General features: G+C 41.7%; 2 protein-coding genes across 3 annotated transcripts; both read left to right on the top strand.

The window, feature by feature from the left end:
- Window positions 1–604: 604 nt before the first annotated feature.
- Window positions 605–15977, top strand: LOC123765822 (HCLS1-associated protein X-1). Of its 2 annotated transcripts, XM_045754596.2 has the most exons (10): window positions 605–1036; window positions 3909–3983; window positions 4569–4756; window positions 5835–5982; window positions 10150–10304; window positions 10940–11030; window positions 11533–11710; window positions 12594–12705; window positions 13043–13137; window positions 14627–15977. In XM_045754596.2, the coding sequence occupies exons 1-9, from the start codon at window positions 999–1001 to the stop codon at window positions 13108–13110; spliced, it is 1053 nt and encodes a 350-aa protein (XP_045610552.2). In that variant the 5' UTR covers window positions 605–998; the 3' UTR covers window positions 13111–13137; window positions 14627–15977. The 2 variants fall into 2 exon arrangements, with proteins under 2 accessions (XP_045610552.2, XP_045610553.2); XM_045754597.2 differs by lacking the exon at window positions 3909–3983 and having other exon boundaries at window positions 854–1036; window positions 14627–14767.
- Window positions 15978–22179: 6202 nt separating this feature from the next.
- LOC138371873 (uncharacterized) lies at window positions 22180–22938 on the top strand. Its single transcript, XM_069336911.1, has one exon. It carries the CDS (start codon window positions 22180–22182, stop codon window positions 22936–22938), a length of 759 nt encoding a protein of 252 aa, XP_069193012.1.
- Window positions 22939–24591: the final 1653 nt, after the last annotated feature.

Genomic DNA, 24591 nt, shown 5'->3' on the forward strand with positions numbered 1-24591 from the left:
TCTTAAGAGTCGTGTGTCCCAGTGGCCTTCCTCCTGCCACCGTAACCGGCGGTGGGAAATGGCTTTGGCTAGGTTACGTATTGGCCATACCCGTTTAACTCACGGTCACTTAATAGAGCGCCTCCCTGCTCCTTATTGTCCAAATTGCATTGTCCCTCTTACGGTCGTACATATCCTTGTTTAATGTCCTGACTTCCAGGACGAGGTGTCTTGTTTTCCGACCATCCCCCGCGGTCGCTCGTCCCTCGATAGAATTCTTGGCGACTCGGATACTTTTGATATCGTTCGCCTTATGCGTTTTTGTTCTCATTGGTATCCTTGGTGATATTTAGCGCCCTCTGATTATCCCGCACATTTGATGGTGCTACATAGCCTTCCCGGTTTGGTGCCTTCTATTGATAATTACTTACTTTATCTAGTCAAGCACGTCACGATCGTCGTCGCCCCTAAAGCAACACAACAACTCAAATTCAAAATTCATAACAAATTCAACAACAAAACACTCGTTGATGAAACTCCCCTTTCGTTGGGATACAGCTGTCAGAACAAGATGATATTTTATGGATTGGGTAGCAATTACAGCAGTTAGTGAGAAGGTCTCGCTGAGAGCGGATCACACAGGTCAGTCAGTCAGCCGGAGACGACTGTTGCCAGTGTTGCGTCAGCTGTTTCTCCACCAGGGGCCCCCGTCAGCTGCTCTCTCCACCTGGGCCACCGTCAGCTGCTCTCTCCACCTGGGCCCCCGTCAGCTGTTTCTCCACCAGGGGCCCCCCGTCAGCTGTTTCTCCACCTGGGCCCCCGTCAGCTGTTTCTCCACCAGGGGCCCCTCGTCAGCTGCTCTCTCCACCTGGGCCACCGTCAGCTGTTTCTCCACCAAGGCCCCGTCAGCTGTTTCTCCACCTGGGCCCCCGTCAGCTGCTCTCTCCACCAGGGACCACTACCACTAGGGGCCGCCGCCTGCGCCATAGGCAGGGACCCCCTTCCAGTGTACAATAACAATGGATTGGTTCAACAAGCTTTTTGGTTTCCGTGAGAGGTGAGAGTGCTTCATGGGGGCTAGTGTTGAACAGGGCCTTCTAGAGGAATTATCCAGAAACACTGTAAGGAATATACCAGCAGGTCACTCGAGGTCACACGGGATTAGGGGTAACACTGCTGGAATGTTATGGCAGAACCTGTCACTGCGGCCACTGTTAATATTTACAGTCTCCGTGGTGTAGTGGTAAGACACTCGCCTGGCGTTCCGCGAGCGCTATGTCATGGGTTCGTATCCTGGCCGGGGAGGATTTACTGGGTGCAAATCCTTAACTGTAGCCTCTGTTTAACGCAACAGTAAAATGTGTACTTGGATGAAAAAACGATTGTTCGCGGCTGGGATCGTATTCCAGGGACCTGCCCGAAATGCTACGCGTACTAGTGGCTCTACAAGAATGTAACAACTCTTGTATATATCTCAAAAAAACAAAAAAAAATCTGGCCCCAGTGATGGGTGCGTTTCCTATCGCCTAATGTCCCTGTTTACCTAGCAGTAAATAGGTACCCTGGAGTCGGCTTGTTGTGGGGTTGCATCCTGGGGAGGGTCAGTACAAGTACTTTAACCTTGTGGAGACCTTGATATATGCCTAATGTATATGCTGTATATACATTGGCTGCCAGTCCCTCAACAAAATTAATTATAGGTAAACATTTGTGGTGAGCTAGTTGCATATAATTTTAATTTGCCATATGATGCACCGTGCTCATCCACCTGTCCTGGATGGTAGTGATGGGTCTTTCTTCTTGCAGGTCACTGTTCAATCCCCGACCGTCGAAGTGGTTCGACACCATTCCTTTGCTCTGTCCTATCCTAAATACTTGTATGCATCCCTTCCATATGCTACATAGTCTTAGTGCTTTCCCCTGATAATTATGTTGTCATGCACCCCACATGGATTCAGTGGAGCATAGTCAATTTATACACACACATTTTGACGAATCTCATTTTCTAATCGTAAAACTTCATATTATAAGGTTGGTAAGATTAGGTAGGTTATGAAAGCAGCAGAGTCGAATTGTACACAAGATGGTTCAACAACGCTGTTTTCTGATTGTCAAACCTGTATATATCATTAAGTTAAGATGTATTAGGTTAGGCTGTGTTAGTCTTCATCAGGTTAGTTTAGGCTGACTACAGTTAGATTAATATGTTGAACTCGTCTTGTATACACCATGACTTGTCTGTTATAAAATCTGCTAGAGAACCATCTTGGGTACAATCTGATTTTTATCCATGTAGAGGGCCTATGGGTTAAAGTTCATGCAACAAATGGTTTGCACGATCATTTCCAGATTTAGCTAATCTATGATAAAGTTTAGCAATGTTTTTTCCTAGAGTAGCAACATTTAAACATGTTAACCATGACTTATTTGCACCTGTGCTTCCTTGTGGTATGGGTACATTTTATTTTTTATTTTTATTTTTTATTTATACAGGTATATACAAGAGTTATTACATTCTTGTTCAGCCACTAGCACACAGCATTTTGGGCAAGTTCTTAATCCTATGCTCCCCGGAATACAACCCCCACCAAATCGTTTAACAACCAGGTACCCACTTTTCTGTTGGGTAAACAGAAGCTACAGTTAAGGAGTGACGCTCTGTATATCCTCCCCAGTCGGGATATGAACCCAGACCAAAGTGCTCGAAACGCCAGGCAAGTGTTTTGCCAAATACATTACGGGGACTGCTGGTGTACATGGAAACTTCTTGCCTTGGTTCCAATGATTGCAAATTAGGCTCGGTAGACCCCTCCCCCCAAAGCTCATGTTAGCGATAGTTCTTTGTCTTTGGAAGTGTGTAGTATCCGGTAGCTTTTAATTCTTAAAACTTTAAGCTTTAGCTAAAGCTTTTATTGGTAGCTTTAGACTTGGTTTCCCCCTCATGCTAGGGTAAATTCGCTTGTCTCCAGCCATCGGCATAAATATAAACCCATAGTTCTTGCATTAGTGCATAGAATAAAATCGGAAAAATGCCAAGAACTTGTTGGAAAAAAATTGCCATTGACATTATTGTATCGTGTAGAAACCTGTTAGAATAAATATTTTAATTATACTACGACTCGGTGCATGGTTCATATGAAAATCATGGTTATATTTCTGACCATGAAACTTAAGGGGCCACAATCACTTAAATATGTGATTTCATGTACTGTAATTTGTTCCCTTTTCTGGAAGCAACCTCTCGGTAGTTTCCGAGCTTCAGTTCCAGTAATGTAAAGTCGGGGGGACTTAATTTATTTTTATAATAATAATAATAATTAATTATTAAATACAAATAATTAATTAATAATCATAAGTGATTAAGTAATTGATAATCCTTAAATGAAGAAGCATAATAGCTCATTATAACGAATAAATAGATAATTAAAGTGGATAATTAATTATGGTGACTAATAATGATTAGTGAATAACCATAAATTATTATATTGAAATAATATTAATGGATAGCCGTTATAATGATGAATAAATCAAATACAGTGAAGTGACATCTCTAATTAGTTTTGGGGGGGCACTTTGGGGGTTCCGTCGTTAAGTGCCAATAATGCCAAATACAGTATTTCTTTTAATTACCATATTAGATTTAATAAGGCTTATTAAATTATTAATTATTAATGTTCATAATTTTGTTTTACTATAATTACTGTATGATATGGTACAGTATTTGTAAAAAAAAAAAAATCTTCACTCTAATGCATAGTAAATTGTCATTGTATACCCCATTTTCTTTACCCCATTTTCTTTACCCCATTTCTCCATTCTCATGTAGTAGGAACATATTAATTCAAATAAACTACAGTAATTATAACCATACAATGCTGTGCTTTAATATTGTGGTGCAATTTCTCTCCCATTTTGGGTACCCTTTTCAGATCCAAGGAAGATGTTAACCCATTTAGAAGACCTACTTGGGAGGAGATTGTGGAGAAAGAAAAATATTCTAATGGGTAAGGTTGTATTATATTTACTGAAGTACAGTATGTCATAAGGTACATTACAGGTGATTATATCTAATGAGTCTGTGTGACACGCATCCAGTTTATTAGTCATTTATATTATATATAAGACACTACCTGGCATAAAATATTCTTAACCAAATGACAACCAAGGCCTAAATACTTTGTACAAAACCTAATCATAGGATCTAATTTGGTGTAACCTAGGCTTAACAATGAACTTGACACCACATTTGATTACTGTACATACAACATCTAATATTATAATGATGTGATCCAATAATATTTTTTGTTTTAAAGGAGCAATTACTTTGGTTTTTGTATGCCTTTATAGTGTTATAGTTACATGAATAGTCAGAATGATGGGTCGGCAAGCTGTCTTAATAGTTGCCAGACTTGCAGCGGGGGATCAGAGATCAACCCAGTACCGAGACAGTCCGTAATCACTATGAAAGAGGATAGCAGACTTTATTTATATTTTTTTAAATGTGTATTGGTGATTGATGATGATAATGCTTTGATTTGTGTGACAGTTATTGTACTTTTAATTCATGTACTGTTCTTGCCTTTTTTCAGAATGCCAAGATCTGATGAGCTGTTTTCCAGTGACTTGTACAGTGACCGCTCTTTCTTCAGCCCAGGAGACAGTGAAGATTCCTTCTCTTCAGTATTTCATCAAATGGATGACATGTTCAGGCAGCTCGACATCATGATGAAAGGTTTTCATGGTCACCCAGGCCAGATGATGATTACTGACATACCGGGTAGGTTTCATTTTAATGTACTATACTAGAAGAGTATGAGGGCGTTTTCTCTCTGCCTGTCCTCATAACTGAGGCCTCTCAGTTCTAGTACTAATTTAGTGGTAATATTCTGAACTTTTTTGACCTGCTTTTTCTGCTTCACAATTGCGAGTTCCATGCTGATACAGCATACACAAGTACAGTGATGGTCTCTTATAGGTATTATATATATGGACCTTAAACTCTTCTTGTTTAGATTCTTAAATCATTTTCTTACATTCTTACCTGACTGTAGGGCTAACACTTGTCTAATACACATTCTTTAAGGGGCCTGCTTTGCGTTCTCTCTCAAACTTCAATCCTTCCCTTTCCTTATTATTTTGGTTTTAATGTTTTTTAAAGACGCCCAGGATTACTAGGGAGTGTGTGCGTGTGCTTGGGTGAATCTATATGGTGCATTATGTCTTGTTCACACCACACCTTACAACCATTTTGCTCGTGTTTCACATTAAAGTTATTTTTTCACATTCACTAAGTTAAAGGAAGTTTCGTAGTCAATACTGATAAAAACTTAAGTGCAATAGGAAATATGCTGTAGCTCTTGGACCCTGCTTCTTGACCATTAATTGATTGGTATGTTTTTATTGTTGCATGTATAAATATGAGCAAGGAAGATTGTCAGATGCTTCAAATGCCTGGATAACAAAATCAACAATGCTAGTAATGGGGTCACTTTCAATCAAATATACTTAAAACAATGCCTGCTGTACTCCTGCACCAATATATATATTTATATATACAGTACATTATATGATTATAGTCTGACTCCTTAAAAGTTCAAACTGGTAATAATGATGTACAGTATGTTCATAGATATTCAAAATTACTATAAACTATTAAATACATACAGTACCTGCATTTGTATTGTAATTCAATTCTGTATTTAAAAAGTTTATCTGTATCTTCCAAACTACAATGCTTTAACATATTTCTAGTAATTCTGATAATTAAGAAAATAAAAAATGTATGTTGGATTTCTCAATTGTTCATATTCCCCATAGTTCATTATGAATTTTTGATAGTGATTTTTCTTGAACAGATTCTGAAACTTCAGAGCGAAAGTCACCACGTGACTACCTGCTGAAAGTACCAGACAGTGATTCCCAGGATGGCGTTGACCAACCTTCAAAGCACACGCCACAGCACCCACACTCTCATTACTTTGGAGGTGTTGGCCCATATCATGGGTAAGAATGCCGTTTTAGAGAGAGCATGAACTTACTGTATGGTCATAATAAAGGTACTGACAATGTTACTTCATTCGCGTGTTAGGGAATTCGTTCCTGAGAAGCCCTGAGTAGAGCAAGAATACCTCATCTTGGTGGTGGAGGGGGGGGGGGGGGGGGGTGAGTTGGAAGATTAACTTAGGTGTTTCAAAGGTGAGGCTGCATATGGGAAATACATCAAATACAATTTTAAGTCTCAATTGCTGTCCACATCAATAAAACCCCAGTATCTGCACAGTTATAGGAACCAATACATGCACATGGACCTGGAAAGCACAACAGGGAGATACGCTTCCCAGAGGACTCGAGGCATTGCATGCAAAGTTAAGCTAGTGGAGATAGTTGTAATGACCAAACTACACATCAGAAAAAGGAGAAACGACGATGTGTCTGTCCATCCTAGATCATTATCAGATGACTTGATGATGGTCCAGGATGGACCGAAACGTTGTCATTTCTCCTTTTTCTGATGTGTGGTTTGGTCATCATATCTTCAGCCACGTTATTGTGACTCCATTGACTGCAGATATTTATGTTTTGACACTTTTGTTCTGTCATTTTATTTATTTTTCATATTTCGTCAGATAATGTAAAACTATAAATGGAAGAATTAGGCTTGGCCCTATCAGTTAATGCCATGGGGCCCCAACTGGTGGATGTGACGCAAAACTGAAGCATGTAAACTAGGCTAAGTGACATCTAGACAAAACCTAAAGTGGCAAATGTGCTATGAGAGGTATGAACTCAATGTGTGCTTGTGTGACCTCGTATAGTGAATTGCAGGAATAAGGTGAGGGTAGCCACAGCCTAAAAAAAAGTAAAAGGCCCACTATGAAATTGTAAGCTTGGTGTCCAAAATTATGTTGTTTGGACCATCTATGTTTGCATACGTGCTATTCACAGCAGTTATCATCAAGTGTAAAGTTCCTAGAGAAACAGCACAAATTACAAAGTGAATCCAGCCAGATTATAGGCCACGTCCGACTCAGCCTCGTGAAGCAGGGAATCAGAGAATCGGTTCCATCAAAGGGATTCAACCATGTATTTCTTACAAGTAGTTTATTAAACTTAACACAGAAATAATTACTCATGGTTGGGGTATAATTGCCTTTACAGAGCATCATATAAGCAAGTTTATAACCATTAACATTACATTTCAGTGTGACCTCTCCACTAATAACGGCTGTCTAACACCACTGCTGTATTCATAGGACATTTACAGGAGCTCTAATGATGCTTGGGAGAAAATTACCATTACCATGTAAATTCTGACATGTGTTAGTAATAAATCACAAACATGTGCTCGGCCATAGACCAGCACTCTTGGTAAATGTTGCTAAAAACTGCTGCGTTGATTCAGAGTCAAGGAATCCTTTATTCTCAACTGGCTTGTACTTGGCACCACGAATGTGAGAGAATGAGTTTGTAAGAATTAAAAAGTACTGTACTTGCTACAGTATACGGCTCTCGCACACGCATTCATGCGCGTCCTCTTCTTCGTCACTTCTGAATGGGACCCACTACTAAGATAATCCATCTCTATCACTTGAAGCCGTAACACCACCACCACCACCACAAAAGTTGATTAACGGAGCTTGCCGAATTTTCCGCAATTCAATAAGCATGACTGGTTGGGGGACGTGACTCTGAGAGTTAGGGAGTCATGTCAGGACTGCAATAAGTCCTCAAGAATGAGGCTGGTGTGATGCAGATTAACCCATGCCTCGCACATTGTTACTGAGGAGTCTTCACCAACACCAATCAGAATGCAGTTACTACCTCAACTGCAGTCTGAACCAGCCAGTCTACATTTGACTGGTTGAACCATAGGTTCCTCTGAAGTCACAGAGTACACAGAGAATGGTGACCTCAACCGGCCTGATTGATGACTACCTCCCACAGCTCGCACCAAGTAATATGGTAGTGATCCACCCATGACTATACATGCAGGATGCACAAGCAATAACATCTCCATTTAACCAGATGTCGTATCTCTGAACTTTGTACTTCATCTGAATTGCATATGTGATTACTAATTTTAGGGACATATTCAACAGTGCACAGCATTGCACAGCATCTGCAACCACAGGTGTACAAGACTAGCTGAGAGACTACCATTCTCTCACTTGGTAATCCAAATTCCAGAAACCCAAATCTTTGGGTAATTTGAATGCAAATTCATTTTTTTCAAATAGATGGTGGGAGTAACTAGGTAAACAGCAGGAGCAAGAAAGTAAAGCTAATAGATCTTTTGTATTGTGTGTAGAAATGGATACCAGAACAAACCAAGGCTTTGGCCAGAGACAGCAAAGACAATGACCCAAACTGAGAGGAGTTGCAATATCCAGAATGGTACCAAATTGGTGCACAAAAAATCAGTCTCCAACCTCACACTAGGCAATAGAACCATGAAATGAAAGTAAAACTGCTAGCTATAACCAGATACAGTGGTACCTCGGAATGCGAGTGTCCCTGTATGCGAGTTTTTCGGAAGACGAACAGGATTTACTCCAAAAATATGTCTCGGAAGGCGAGGGTTACCTCGGGACGCGAGTTTGTTGATACGTGTACAGGCCGACTAGCGCGTGGTGGCATGGCGATCGCGCCTCAGTTTACCAGTGTCTCGTGTCCAGTGACTATCCCACCTGAATTCTTCACAAGAATTTACAGTTTTTTATCGTTTTTTTGGCCATTTGAGCATAAAAGTTGTCATTATATATCTTGCCATGGGTCTCAAGAAAGCCATTGGTAAGGTTCAACCTAAGAAAATAGCTGTGAGTAGAGGCAGTAGAGGATGTCCCTTCTTGATTAAGAAAATGTGTGAAGTATGGGAAGAACTGCAAAGTTTTGTTGAAAAAACTCACCCAGATAAAGCTGTAGCAGGCCGTTGCATTGACCTTTTAAGTGATAATGTGATGTCTTACTACAGACAAGTGTTAAAATGTAGGGAAAAACAAGTGTCATTAGACAAATTCTTAGTAAAACAAGCAAGTCCTAGTGGTATGCAGGCAAAATGTGCCAGAGTGTGCATACCAGTGAAGTCCTCACTGCCTGATGTGATAATGGAAGGGGACTCCCCTTCTAAACAGTAACTCCTCTCTTCCTCCTACCTCCTCACCATCTTCCATATGCCTACAGCATTCAACAGCAAGGTAAGTAATAACTTGAACATAGTTTTGTAGGTTTATTTAGATGAATTAGGTATAAAAATTTTGTTTGATGTGGGGTTTTTGGGGTAGTCAGGAACGGATTAATTCATTTCCCTTTATTTCTTATGGGGAAATTAGCTTCGGAATGCGAGCTTTCGGAATATGAGGCGTCTCCAGGAACCAATTAAGCTCTTAAACTGAGGTATGCCTGTACACCCAAATGACTGGAAAATGACACCACTAAGTGTTTCAACAAAACATAACACCCTCCTGCTCGGTCATAATTTCTCAGGATAGCAACTGTTGGCCGACTGATAGCAGTTAACTTTATAATTAGTAGAGCAATAATTATCTTGTGCTTCTAGTTATCAATTGGAGGTAGTGGTGTAATATGTGCTCTGCTCTTTGGTGACATAACAGGCCATCTCTGGTGTAATGAGATTAGACTAGACTGTCCCTCATCCTTAGAATATGTGGCAAGACAATTTGTCAAGTTCCATGTGGAGTTTGGGTTGTCTTAATACAAGTCATACATATGGGGACTAGAAAGAAGCATTAGGTAGAATGCCATGTGGCTCGGGAAGGTCGTAACCAGTGCAAAAGACAGAAGTAGTTCTTGTAATGCAACTCTCTCTCCATCTATGTCTCGTGCCAACTTATATCATCAGTGTTCTATGTTCTAGAATAAACCCTGTAATCCTGTTATAGTATCTTGACTCCAGTTTTAATCTTCCAGTTGGGCGGTTGACCCAAGATTTGTTCCCAATTCAAAGGTGCCAGAGAAATTTGTAATCGGCTTAATCAATTACACGTCAGAAAATCTCTTGGATTACCAGTTCAATTCGTATAGAACATCACATTATCCATTATATATTGATATCGGGTCTTTCTTCCTCTTCATCGTGAATCGGGTAAAATTAGTAATATATTATTCCTTTCAGCTAGTTGCTTTACCGAGTTTGCTGTGTTTTTCTTGCAGGCATGCAGAAGATAATTATCAAGAAGGCAATATCTACTTTGATGAGTCTCACAGTTTTGGAGGATTTGGACTCTTTGACCCTCATGGCATGATTGATAATTTCTTCAAGAACTTTGGATGGGGTCTTCAAGGAACGCCCTTTGGAGAATTCCCAAGTGAGTGGAACTGTTGTCAATTTGGAATAAAATACAGTTGAGTAACTTTATCATTAATATTTTTAATATTTTAATGGTAAAGTTAACTGATGTTGCTCCCTTCCTCCTAACTAATTCAATGGATGTCCTAAAGTTCTGTATTAGTGCCTTGCACAATTTTTTTTCTCATTTCTCTGGCACTAATGCAAATAACAGATTTGTCCCCATTATTAGCTTTAATATTGCTGGTATTGTTTACAACATCCCCCATTTTCCAATTCCAGCTAACCTGTTTTCCTTACCACTAGCACAGAACTGTCCTGTCTAATACCTCATAATCGTACATAACCAAAATTCATTTAGTTCACTTGATGGCACTCCTTTTGTCGTCTTCCTTCTTGGGCGAGTGGCAGCATCCCTACATCACTTGTCCTCTAATACTGTGAATAAATTGGAGGTCTTCACAAAAGCTGTAATAGACCTTGTCATTGTCTTCCCAAGTCTCTTGTCTTTTGTAACACTTGAAGGCGAGGACTTCCTAAGGCTGCTTCTTCCTCTGCTTGGAAGCAGAGACCAATGGAGTGAAGTAAATAACCAAATGATTTTAGAATGTAAAATAAAAAAATCGGTAATATGATTTTTTTTTTATCTGACAGATCCTCACACACTGCCTGGTTCTGATGAGGACCCCACTGATCATAATGCAGGTTCTGCAGGGAAGAAAGAAGATTTAGACCTTGATGACAGGTAGTCATGGATCTTATTGTAAATTTTAGGCTATAATAAATATCATTGGTAATACACATTGATGGGCGTGATCATATAATAAATTTAAACTGAAGCATTTGCACAAGGGTATGGTCTTCAAAGATGAGTCAGAATGAGATGATGAGTCTGTATGTCCCTTGCTTTACTGCCTCGTTTTACTCTCCTTACCTGTGTGTGCACATCACTTTTCACCACTATCACTGTCTTATAATTTTAATATTCGCCTCTCGATGGAAAAAAAAATGTGAGAGAGAGGTTATGTATTTGCTGTTGTTTAACCTTAGTACACCACTTTCCTTATCACAGCATGAAGGGAAAACTTGTATTAACACACTTAAGGGCAAAACCTCCACTCTAGTAATTCAGCCATTTCATAGACTACATATATAAAAATGCTCAACATAATGCATTGTTGATCATTTCATTTTGAACAAAATGCAGTACTGTACTTTAATGAAAGCCCTATTTTTTGTTTTGATAGGATTACAGGAGGCCTCTCACAGTTGCTGAAAGATGGGCCAAGTTACTCGTACGAGTCCTCACCTAGTCCAGGCTCCAATCATCCACTTGTTACACAACCAGAGACAACTCAGCCACATTCAGGAGTCCAGCAGAGTTATCGCTCTACGTCCATTGTTAGAATTCGGCGGCCTGATGGGGTAAGCTACTTTGCTATCACTAGCTACTTTGCTATCACTAGCTGCAAGTCAGCTAGTGATTGTAAATTGGCTAGTGATTCTCAAATCAGCTAGTGATCATCACTATTTCTGTGTTGGCCTTCTTGGTAGTTTTCTAGAGCTTGTAGCACCAAAGAGCCGTCCTCAAGCATCAGGCTCCTGTAAATTTCTCAGCCTAATGAGAACTATGACTGTCTCCATTCAGTCCACTGATAATTGCCCTGCCATAGGCCGAATTGGCTCTTTATCTTTGAGTAATAGCAATACTGTTTTCACATGTATGGTTCTCCAGCCACATGGCCCACCATATAACTTGCCCATCCATTGATATATAGAGACAAATGCCCACACAATGTCTGGAGGATTGTTAATATTACATCGACCATAATAGCCGACTGACCAACTAATTAGTATACAGTACTAGAGTCCTGAACATATTTCACAACTCGTGATTTTCTAATAACCCGGCCTTATGACCTATGGTAAGGAAGCTGTTCTTACCTGTGATTGATGAACTCTTTCTGCACAACATGACTAACCTGCTAATAATGATGTATATTGGATGAAAAGCCATCAACATATTTAAGTGATGAAATGTTAGGCAACACTTGCACATAAAGAAAACATGTGGACAGTATTTTTTCTAATGTTTAAAAATGTAAAAGGTATAATATTAGACCAAAGCCAATTAAATATTTTTTACTCTATATAAAGCTCTTCTTGAATGAAATGCTCATTAGTATTTAATGGCACCGACACAAAATTCATCCGTTGTGCTTGAACAATTGAATCGGATTTTGGAGTTAAAGAATTTACATGACAATTTACTGATCTTACAATTGAGTAAAATGCAAATGTTTTTCAGACAATCGAGGAAACCAAAAAATACGTGGATAGCAGTGGTCGAGAGGAAGTGGTTGTGACGCACACTCAGCCTGATGGCAGCATCTCCAGCAGCTCCAGTCCTCTCGAGCCTGGTGAATCCCTCTTGCTTGTTGATAACTGCATCAGGCATTGTTTACATCATGATACATGTTGCCATATGAGACCTTTGTCACCAAAGGACCATCTGTAAAGCTATTTATGACTCGGATATCTTTCCATTTGTAAGGTTAACCCTTGTTGAGTGGGTAACTTGACTTTTGAAGTGACCTGTTTACAAATAATCCTTTTCCCAATAATATACAGTAGTCTTAATATAGCATGTAATATAATTCTTATTATATAATATATAATTATATAATATATAATAATATGATTTCATATAATTCTAAAATATTAGAATTAGAACTAAAATATTTCCTTCTTTGACAGGGGATTATAGAGGATCAAATGGACTTGGACACTTTCCTTCTATCTTCTCCTGGATTTTCACAAGATAAATGCTCTGATTTTTCTTTTGATGCGTTGTAAGTTGTATTGTATTGATATAAACTGTTTGTGTAGTTTTGCTCTTTGCTGGTCATTCTTTCAAAGTAAATAATTTTAGATGGCCTAGACTTTGTATGTAATGAATGAACTTTAATTATGCCCATGTAGTGATGCATCTAGAGTAGGATGTACTTTGTGAAATCTTCACACCTTATATATAAATAAGATGATATTGTTCAAGTCACTGCAGTTGGCCCATCTTGATCTAACTCCTCTTCCTTATCCTTCTTGAATCTGAAATTTGTCGGCTTATTGCCACTGTTAACAGTTCTGACCCTGAGCTGATAGTTTCAAGACTTGAATCATGTCTTCCCTTGCCTCTTCAGGGAATGTAGGCTCTGCTGTCAGTTGCCTCAAATAAGCTTGTGTACAAGGATTGCACAGTGGTGAAACACGATTTTCCTTGCAAGATATCGTGTTGGAAGTCCTTAAACAGAACACATTTCAAGTTTTTGTTTTATTAAATTTTGTTGTTATAACAGAGAAACTTTCCCAATTTTACCTTGAGGCTAATCGAATGGTTGTTCACATAAGGGTTCGTCTATCCCCTTTTCTGAATATTGGGACCATGTTGGCTACCTTCCTTACCAGGGCTCTCCAAAGTACAAGTTGTGACCCAGTACTGGATCGTAACCAGTCAAAATATTAAATGTTGGCATACTTTATAACCATATTAATTACAATTATATATATGATGAATTTTTGAAAGGCTTACTGTGTTTGACCTTGTAAGCACAACAGGATAAGGCATTACACAGAGATATCACATTATCGTGTAAATGGCATTGAGAAAATCCACAGAAGCCGTGATAAATATTCAAACCGATGAGCTGGATATTCCCAGATGCACGCTCTAGATGACTACGCATATAAAAATTGTCAAAAGAATTGCAACCTGGGGCACTACTGCACCTTTGAAGATTGACGAGGTTTCCACTGAAACTGAACCAGGGTTTCACACAATTCCCCCCCCCCCACCCCTCATCCCCCCCCCCCCCCCCCCCCACCCCTCATCCCCGTGCACACTGGCTCTATCGTCCAGTAGTTCTTCTGATCTCGAGGAATCTTCGAGGGTGAAGTAGTGGGCCAGGTTGCAATTCTTTTGACCATGTTGTATCGTAGTCGTCTAGAGCATGCATCTGGGAATACCTAGCACAGGTTTGAATCCTCATCGTGGCTCCTGTGCATTTTCTCGGGATTAGGCATGTTTAAAGTGATGAGTGATTTGTGTAGCTGGAAAATATAGATTGCAAAGAAAATAAGTGGTTGATATTAAAGGAAGCATGCTTTACACTTCCTTGTTTGAAAGGTTGTGCTTTGAAATGAGGACTGATCTATTATTTTTACTTTGTTAATTATTTGGGATCATTATCATCCCAAATATATATTATTCAAACATTTAAATCATAAATCTGTGCCCATTGTGTATTTGAGCCTTGTCCTCATTTTTAAGTTGTTTACCGACAGGAGGCTTGGTTGGAGACGAAGACAGACCGGGATCCTGTTAACCATCAGCTGATAGTCAGTAGGTGTCGTGCACTTTAAGGCAGTCATTGATCTTGCATCTTACTTGACAGTAAGGTTGTGTGCCTCTCATGCCAACACACTATGCTGCTCCCACATTTCTCCAGGGCTTAGTATGTTCTCCAGAGAGTTCCATTGCATATTCTTGACAATATTTTGCATCCTACAGCAAGTCATCTATTGTTGGTAAAATAAAATTTGGCATTCAGTATAAATCCACAATATGACTTTTGCATTAATAGTTATTTAGAATGTTGTTGATTTGGTGCTTGAACTCTTGACAGAAATAAGATTGAATTCCAAGTTGTTTAACAGATGTTGAACTGTGTTTTTCTGTGTTTTCAATTATACCCTTATTGCAATGTTGAAATGATTTGGTGTTACAACAATTCAGTCTAATGCCAGCTCTGTCCTCTGACAACATTCTCATACCAAAACTTTTATTGTGCTGTTCTATGTTCATATTGTCTTTTCAGTAAAGTAACTATATCCTTTAGCTCTAAATATTGTTTTTCTCATTACAGTAGCTTGCATTGCAGTTAAGATGATAAAGTAATACTTTCAGTTATGTAATATGAAAGTATATTCATAGCTTGTATACAGTATGTACATATTCGTGTGCTACGTTTGACTTTTTCCAGATTTTGTAAGAGCTCTTTGTGTTTTCTCTGTATATAATCTTCCCCACTGACTGTTGTTTGGTGTGTTTGTACATAAGTATTATACATTATATGTATTAATAATGATAAGAATCTTAAGTCTATTAAAAAAAATTGGTCCATACATTGGTAAACATTAAAAGACCTTCTGCACCCATAATTGTGAAGAACCTGTTTTGGTGAGGGGCTGATATAGTTTAAAGTGAAGGCTCATTTGAGCACTGTACAACATTCAAGACTTGCTTCTATGCATGCGGTTACTGTAAAATGTTATTGTTGATCTTTATAGCATTTCATTAATTTTCTGGATTCAATGCATAAAAAAAACTGTGCATCTTTCTTCACTGATGATTTAAGCTACAATAAATTATGTTCATTATGACACTAGAGTCATGACTCTGGGGGAGGAAAACAAGCAAAAGGTTGTCTTATGGTGTACATTACATGTACGTATTGTAACAAAATATGAACTGAGTGGCATGATGTTACTTTTGAACGTTTAAAGGGTGTTGCTTAGAAATTGTATAGAGATAATGTGATATGTTCCCTGGGCAACAAAGTGGTTTCCTTTTCATAAAAATTGTATAATTAGGTGGATTGACGTTTCCAAGAAAATACATCGGCAACTTGACTTATGTTTTGTTTGATCATATTTTATCCTTTTTTCCGTACACAGTCTCTTGTCCAAAGTAATTTATAATGAGTATTGCCCGTATTTTGGTATTACATGTGATTACGTTTAATACAGTAATATAGTTTAAATAATTTTATTAATGACATGCAAATTACTTCAGTAAATTATTTAGGCATCAAGTATCTGAAAAGATCATGGGTTATCAGAAAAACTTGCATAATTTGCAAATTTATAATTGAGACGAACATTTGCAAATAATTGTTTTTGGTTAATACAGATTTTCTGATAAAACTTTGAAATAATCCATACTCATGGTATTTCTGATATATCAGCACGCATGTCATCTGCAAGTTACAACACAACAGAAAATTGATTATGTACCATAGGTGAAGAGTACAAAGGTGCTAGATATGGAAGAGAAAAGTTGATCTAAAATGTTAATTTTAGTTAACCTGTTTAAAGTTAATGTACCTGTTTTCTGTGAAGGTGATAGAAATGTGGAACTAAACTTGTACAGTATTAACAGGTTTTATAAGAAAAACCTATGAGAGGACCTGAAAATCCTGCCATATTTCTATATGTGGTTATGGTCTATTCGCTATTTGTGCATCGGTGTCAAACTTTAAAATTGTTTGCGTACAGTACTTTGTTTATGGAAGACACTTCTAAACACTGTAGCGAGGCCCTGAATCATCAGCAAAGTAGGGCTACAGTGTCCAAGCAAACTCTGCAAAACCTTATTATTGGCAGTGGGCGATGTTAACTTAGGAAGTGTATTTCAAATCCTTGTTAGTGCAGTGATTGTTGGAAGTTTGGTCAAGCCACTTTTGTCAAAAGGCAGAAGTTATTGTCTCCTTTGTGGTGCATCTGGAAACATTGACTTGCGTGCTGAGCCCCATCACCGTTGTATTTACTGGGAATGGTCACCTGACATAATCATTCTTGTAACTATTATAAATTTAAACAGTTCTTAATTTGAGGCTTAAAGAAAATCTTTTATTTCAAGAGCTAGACAAGAGCTTGGGTATCCAGGCCTTTTGCCTACCTGTACATTTGCCCAAGCAACTCAAATGACCATCTTCGACTTTCAACCATTCCCACCCTTAATACTGTACAGTATTGTACTATGTTTTCCTTCCACTTGTAACCTAATTTGCTTCCCCTCTCTTTATTAATTATTTATGAACCACATGCACTAACCACTGCCTTGAGTTATAGTGAACATTGCATTCCAACAGCAGTCACCTACAGGCCCCTAACCCTCCCAAATTCAATCTTAATGCCTGTGACAGCCAATAATCATTCTCCTGCCTTCCCCCTTTTCACATTTCCTTCACATTTATCATTTTGATTTGCTGTTTAATAGTAAAAAAACAACTAATAACCATATAAAGGATTGTCTTGCCAGCACTGCCATGGTTTATTCATTGTTGCCATTATGCCATGTTTGACATGAATTTGTTAATAAATGATGACAACTCGTCAGTATTATAAGTTTTTATTCAACATTTCATTCCATTTATGCAAGTCCTTCTATTAACTCCAGTAAATTATTAGAGAAAGGAGGCATAGAACAAAGATGGAAATAAGTTCAGGAAAACTCTATACCAACATACATGGAATGAGTTGGAAAAGTTAAAAAATAGGTATTATACCTAGAACAGGTATAATACCCAGATTACAAGATGTCATGTTGGGAGAAACAAAACTAAAGAGAATTCTTAATGAGGTGGCATTTCCGAGGGGATATTCCACATGTCGCTGGGTGATGGAGAAATGGTTGGGCACGATTCCTTTTACCTGATGTGTTTGTTCACCTGGCAGTAAATTAGGTGCCCAGGGGTTAAGCAACTGTTGTGGGTTGCATCCTGGGAAGATAGGTAGTTGGACGTATTGGGGGAAGGGGACTTCATACAAGCCTAAGTACAGGCTTCTTGTCCCTGGCAATGAGAGTTATCATTATATGCCATCAAGATCTATAGGAAAGATGTACAAATTATAAGGCTTAAGATAATATTTTGCATGTACTAAACTTGCGTTATTCTTACGAATAACACATTAGCTGGTAGTATTAATCTTAAAAATAAGGCCACGGAATCGTATTTCAGGATGCAAGTCTACCCACCGTAGTTCTATCAAAAGGTTTTGCTTAAAATCATAAAAATTCATCAATGTTGTATCAGCAACACAAACATCTAGCCTCATTCACAATCATCTGTGATAAGTGAAAAATGCTGTTATTAAGCATCTTACCCAGTAAGTCATTTATAAGGGTATTTATGATTTAACGTTTTTAACAAAATGTCATTGTATTACATTAAATAGTATGCTATAAATGTAACAATATTTCTTTCTCTATTCTCGCTGATGACCCGAGCCTATATGTAATTTGAAAATGGGCTATTGTAACTTACGGATAATAGTAATAAAACCTTATTCATAATAATGTGCTGATAAAGAACAAAACTTGCTAGACACTGTACCTGTTAAACAATCTGAATATATATATTAGTGTTTTCTTTTCCTTTGATAGCTGCACCATACCTTGAGGCTACCTTGAGGTGCTTCCGGGGCTTAGCGTCCCCGCGGCCCGGTCGTCGACCAGGCCTCCTGGTTGCTGGACTGATCAACCAGGCTGTTGGACGCGGCTGCTCGCAGCCTGACGTATGAGTCACAGCCTGGTTGATCAGGTATCCTTTGGAGGTGCTTATCCAGTTCTCTCTTGAGCAATGTGAGGGGTCGGCCAGTTATGCCCCTTATGTGTAGTGGAAGCGTATTGAACAGTCTCGGGCCTCTGATGTTGATAGTTCTCTCTTGAACAATGTGAGGGGTCGGCCAGTTATGCCCCTTATGTGTAGTGGAAGCGTGTTGAACAGTCTCGGGCCTCTGATGTTGATAGTTCTCTCTTGAACAATGTGAGGGGTCGGCCAGTTATGCCCCTTATGTGTAGTGGAAGCGTGTTGAACAGTCTCGGGCCTCTGATGTTGATAGTTCTCTCTTGAACAATGTGAGGGGTCGGCCAGTTATGTCCCTTATGTGTAGTGGAAGCGTATTGAACAGTCTCGGGCCTCTGATGTTGATAGTTCTCTCTCAGAATACCTGTTGCACTCATACCATGGTCATAACATTTATTTATATTTATTTATATATATGCAAGAGATATAACCTTTTTGTACCGTCACTATAGTATCACGTGTAGCGTTTCGGGCAGGTCCTTAATCCTATTTTTTCCCCAGAATGCGACCTGTCAAATTGTTTAACCCCCAGGTACCCCCTTTTTACTACTGGGTGAACAGAGGCTACTGTTAAGGATTGGTGCCCGGTCAATCCTCCCCAGCCAGGATATGGACCCAGCAAAGCACTTGCGAAGTGTCTCTTTGTAAGTAAGTAATTTTTCTAAATAACTTTTGTAAGTAATGTAACATTAGGATGTTACATCATCTTTTAATTAATATTGTGCCCAATAAATATTGGGCACGTGAAAGTATATGACATCAGCATTTAATAGTAATACTGTACTGTACTTTCATGCAAGCTACAAATGTTTACTGTTATGTAAACATAAACAGGCAAAGCTTAATGTATTAGAACTTGATTTTTCGGTATATAATTCTTTTACAAGTTAATTTCACATTGTTCGCTTCTCAACACACTGACCTTCCATGACCAATATGTGCAGGGGGGTTACAGCAGAAGCCTCCAAGAACTTCCCAAAACTTTATTTTATGATCTTTTACACTGTACATAAAAAAAAAAACATCTAATTTAATTAGGTAGGGTTAAAAATAGCCATGGTATAACTGGACATAACTTTTGGCAATTAGTGGATCCCACTCAGTTGTGTACCACACAAGTCTCGTGGTGTAGTAAGACACTCGCCTGGCGTTCCGCGAGCGCTTTGTCATGGGTTCGTATCCTGGCCGGGGAGGATTTACTGGGCGCAAATCCTTAACTGTAGCCTCTGTTTAACTCAACAGTAAAATGTGTACTTGGTTGTAACAACGATTCTTCGCGGCGGGGATCCTATTCCAGGGACCTGCCCGAAACGCTACGCGTACTAGTGGCTGTACAAGAATGTAACAAATCTTGTAACAATTACATTTACAGGAAATGTAGATGTTTATCTCTCAGAATGTTTGGTAATATGTTTGTGATGTGTGTCTATGTATGTATTAACACGATGTACTGAACGGGGTGAGAATAGCTTGAGCTACCTCATTCCTTTGTGTGTATTTTACCTCTAAACTTATTTCAATTTCAATTACGAATATATTACCACTGTGACCACATCTCTCCCACTGAAAACACCTCTCTGGTCACTACTATGCAATACTGCACCTGGAAACATGCAGTGGCTCCAGGTCTCGTGGGAGACTCGTGTTATGAACGAGTAGAGGTAATTATGAGGGGAAAGCTCTAAGCCAGCACGACTATATAGCACTTGCAAGGAATGTGAGGATGAAGATCTGGGATTATGCTGAGGGAAGGAATGATTACCCATGATCTGGGTCATCGGGGATTGAACGCCGACCTGCAAGAAGCGAGGCCGTTGCTCTATCGACTAATCCAAGTGATTCATAACTTGTATTAAATCTTCAATGTGCTGCCGGGTTACGTACAGCTATTAATATTGATATAGAGAGTACTGTTAATGTAGGAATTTCTTATAAAGTTTCAAAACGTTATGAAAAACGTTAATTTAAAGTGTCCTCTTATAACCTCTGCGCGTACGCCGGCCGACTCAAATAGAAAACGGAACAGAACGTCACTTTTGTGAGTGGATTTCATTTCAAATTACGTCCAAATTTAGCCATATCGCGCATACGAGCCAAAAGTGACGTTATTTTTAAGAGGACGGGTTGTAATGTTACAGTACTTGTTGCAGTAATCTTAGGAGACAATTGTGTGCTGTGCAGGAAACTGAGAATGTAGCCTCGCGTACCATTAGGGGTTTATTTAATGAAATATTTCATTTTGATAGAGTGATTGGTATATATTACTAAGTATTTCTTATGGTGATTTGTTAAAAAAATTACTCAGTCAGAACCTATCACTATCAAAATACTTGAGTGACTGATTCCTGCACGAATATAAAATAATCCAATTTGACCTCTGGTTCCCTGGCAGCGCCAGTTAAGAAACAACCCGCATGAGAAAACGTAAACACGCTGGGGATTTGTTTTTAAGACAGGTAACTTTACTTGAGTTGAAGTAGGTATATGAGCGTAAGTAGCTCCAGCGACCACAAGGCCTTCCACTCACAAATCTCCTGCAGATAGACACGGTCTAAGCTTACAGTTCGGCTTGTATATGTAAATTATATAAATTTACAGCACTCTTAAACAAGGCTACTGGCATCGATCAACACACAATTAGTTCATGGGTAATACGCCAGTGCTGAACAATCTGCACTGACCTAATTTGGGGGCCCTTGTCCCCACCGCTCCCTTTTATAAACTAAATACACGGTTAAATTGTTACCCCTAGATTGAGGAATTAATAGACTGTTAAGCCCTTGTGTTAACTATGATAAACCTATGTATATGCAATACTTACCTGCCCTGTAGAGTGGGTATTATAACAACATAAGAACAAAGGTAACTGCAGAAGGCCTAATGGCCCATACGAGGCAGCTCCTATTTATAATTCACCCAATCCCACTCATATACATGTCCAACCCACGCTTGACACAATCCAACCCATGCTTGAAACAATTCAAACAAACAATTTCTAACTTGAAACAAACCTAAAATTATGTGTAGGGATAAGAGAAATGGAAGAGGAAGGGCTGTGTTGGTGACCTTGGTGGTGGTGGAGGAGGAGGCGGCGTGGGTCACCAACACCTGCAGTGCCGCTCAGTGGGAGGATGGAGGTCAACGGGCAAGGTGGTGCGTCGTGGGCTCAATTGATATCAGGCAAGTATTGGTATTACTTGTTCTTTTCTGTAATTTGTGTCACCCCTTCTTCCTCTCCGATACCGCGGGTCACACCCATCCCCCCCAGTAACACGGGTAAACCCTCCTCCCCCCCACAGTAACATGGGGTTAACCCCCCCACCTCGTAACATTGGGTTAACCCCCCCACCCCCGTAACACGGGTCACCACCTCCGTAACACTACGTCTCTTGGGCGCCCGTCGCAGTAACTCAGTGGGGCCGCCAGCCAGTCGCCTGCACATCGGCCTGCTGTGCTGTGGCACACCTCATGCAGCTGTGTCCCCCTGCAGTGTGGGCGTGCAGCTGTGTCCCCCTGCAGTGTGGACGTGCAGCTGTGCCCCCCTGCAGTGTGGACGTGCAGCTGTGCCCCCCTGCAGTGTGGGCGTGCAGCTGTGTCCCCCTGCAGTGTGGGCGTGCAGCTGTGCCCCCCTGCAGTGTGGGCGTGCAGCTGTGTCCCCCTGCAGTGTGGGCGTGCAGCTGTGTCCCCCTGCAGTGTGGGCGTGCAGCTGTGTCCCCCTGCAGTGTGGGCGTGCAGCTGTGCCCCCCTGCAGTGTGGGCGTGCAGCTGTGCCCCCTGCAGTGTGGGCGTGCAGCTGTGTCCCCCTGCAGTGTGGGCGTGCAGCTGTGTCCCCCTGCAGTGTGGGCGTGCAGCTGTGTCCCCCTGCAGTGTGGGCGTGCAGCTGTGCCCCCTGCAGTATGGGCGTGCAGCTGTGCCCCCCTGCAGTGTGGACGTGCAGTTGTGCCCCCTGCAGTGTGGGCGTGCAGCTGTGTCCCCCTGCAGTGTGGGCGTGCAGCTGTGCCCCCTGCAGTGTGGGCGTGCAGCTGTGTCCCCCTGCAGTGTGGGCGTGCAGCTGTGCCCCCTGCAGTGTGGGCGTGCAGCTGTGTCCCCCTGCAGTGTGGGCGTGCAGCTGTGCCCCCCTGCAGTGTGGGCGTGCAGCTGTGTCCCACTGCAGTGTGGGCGTGCAGCTGTGTCACCCTGCAGTGTACTCACCTATTTGTACTCACCTATTTGTGCTTGCGGGGGTTGAGCTTTGGCTCTTTGGTCCCGCCTCTCAACTGTCAATCAACTGGTGTACAGATTCCTGAGCCTACTGGGCTCTATCATATCTACATTTAAAACTGTGTATGGAGTCAGCCTCCACCACATCACTGCCTAATGCATTCCATCCGTTAACTACTCTGACACTAAAAAAGTTCCTTCTAACGTCTCTGTGGCTCATGTGAGTACTCAGTTTCCACCTGTGTCCCCTTGTTCGCGTCCCACCAGTGTTGAATAGTTTATCTTTGTTTACCCGGTCGATTCCTCTGAGGATTTTGTAGGTTGTGATCATGTCTCCCCTTACTCTTCTGTCTTCCAGTGTCGTAAGGTGCATTTCCCGCAGCCTTTCCTCGTAACTCATGCCTCTTAGTTCTGGGACTAGTCTAGTGGCATATCTTTGGACTTTTTCCAGCTTCATCTTGTGCTTGACAAGGTACGGGCAGTGTGGGCGTGCAGCTGTGTCCCCCTGCAGTGTGGGCGTGCAGCTGTGTCCCCCTGCAGTGTGGGCGTGCAGCTGTGTCCCCCTGCAGTGTGGGCGCGCAGCTGTGTCCCCCTGCAGTGTGGGCGTGCAGCTGTGTCTCCCTGTAGTGTGGGCGTGCAGCTGTGTCCCCCTGCAGTGTGGGCGTGCAACTGTGTCCCCCTGTAGTGTGGGCGTGCAGCTGTGCCCCCCTGCAGTGTGGGCGTGCAGCTGTGTCCCCCTGCAGTGTGGGCGTGCAGCTGTGTCTCCCTGTAGTGTGGGCGTGCAGCTGTGTCCCCCTGCGATGTGGGCGTGCAGCTGTGTCCCCCTGTAGTGTGGGCGTGCAGCTGTGTCCCCCTGCAGTGTGGGCGTGCAGCTGTGCCCCCCTGCAGTGTGGGCGTGCAACTGTGTCCCCTGCAGTGTGGGCGTGCAGCTGTGTCCCCCTGCAGTGTGGGCGTGCAACTGTGTCCCCCTGCAGTGTGGGCGTGCAGCTGTGTCCCCTGCAGTGTGGGCGTGCAGCTGTGCCCCCCTGCAGTGTGGGCGTGTAGCTGTGTCCCCCTGCAGTGTGGGCGTGCAGCTGTGTCCCCCTGCAGTGTGGGCGTGTAGCTGTGTCCCCCTGCAGTGTGGGCGTGCAGCTGTGTCCCCCTGCAGTGTGGGCGTGCAGCTGTGTCCCCCTGCGGTGTGGGCGTGCAGCTGTGTCCCCCTGTAGTGTGGGCGTGCAGCTGTGTCCCCCTGCAGTGTGGGCGTGCAGATGTGCCCCCCTGCAGTGTGGGCGTGCAACTGTGTCCCCTGCAGTGTGGGCGTGCAGCTGTGTCCCCCTGCAGTGTGGGCGTGCAACTGTGTCCCCCTGCAGTGTGGGCGTGCAGCTGTGTCCCCCTGCAGTGTGGGCGTGCAGCTGTGTCCCCCCTGCAGTGTGGGCGTGCAGCTGTGTCCCCCTGCAGTGTGGGCGTGCAGCTGTGTCCCCCTGCAGTGTGGGCGTGCAGCTGTGTCCCCCTGCAGTGTGGGCGTGTAGCTGTGTCCCCCTGCAGTGTGGGCGTGCAGCTGTGTCCCCCTGCAGTGTGGGCGTGCAGCTGTGTCCCCCTGCAGTGTGGGCGTGTAGCTTTGTCCCCCTGCAGTGTGGGCGTGCAGCTGTGTCCCCCCTGCAGTGTGGGCGTGCAGCTGTGTCCCCCTGCAGTGTGGGCGTGC

Source organism: Procambarus clarkii, chromosome 37 (genome assembly GCF_040958095.1).
Source record: "Procambarus clarkii isolate CNS0578487 chromosome 37, FALCON_Pclarkii_2.0, whole genome shotgun sequence".
NCBI lineage: Eukaryota > Metazoa > Arthropoda > Malacostraca > Decapoda > Cambaridae > Procambarus > Procambarus clarkii.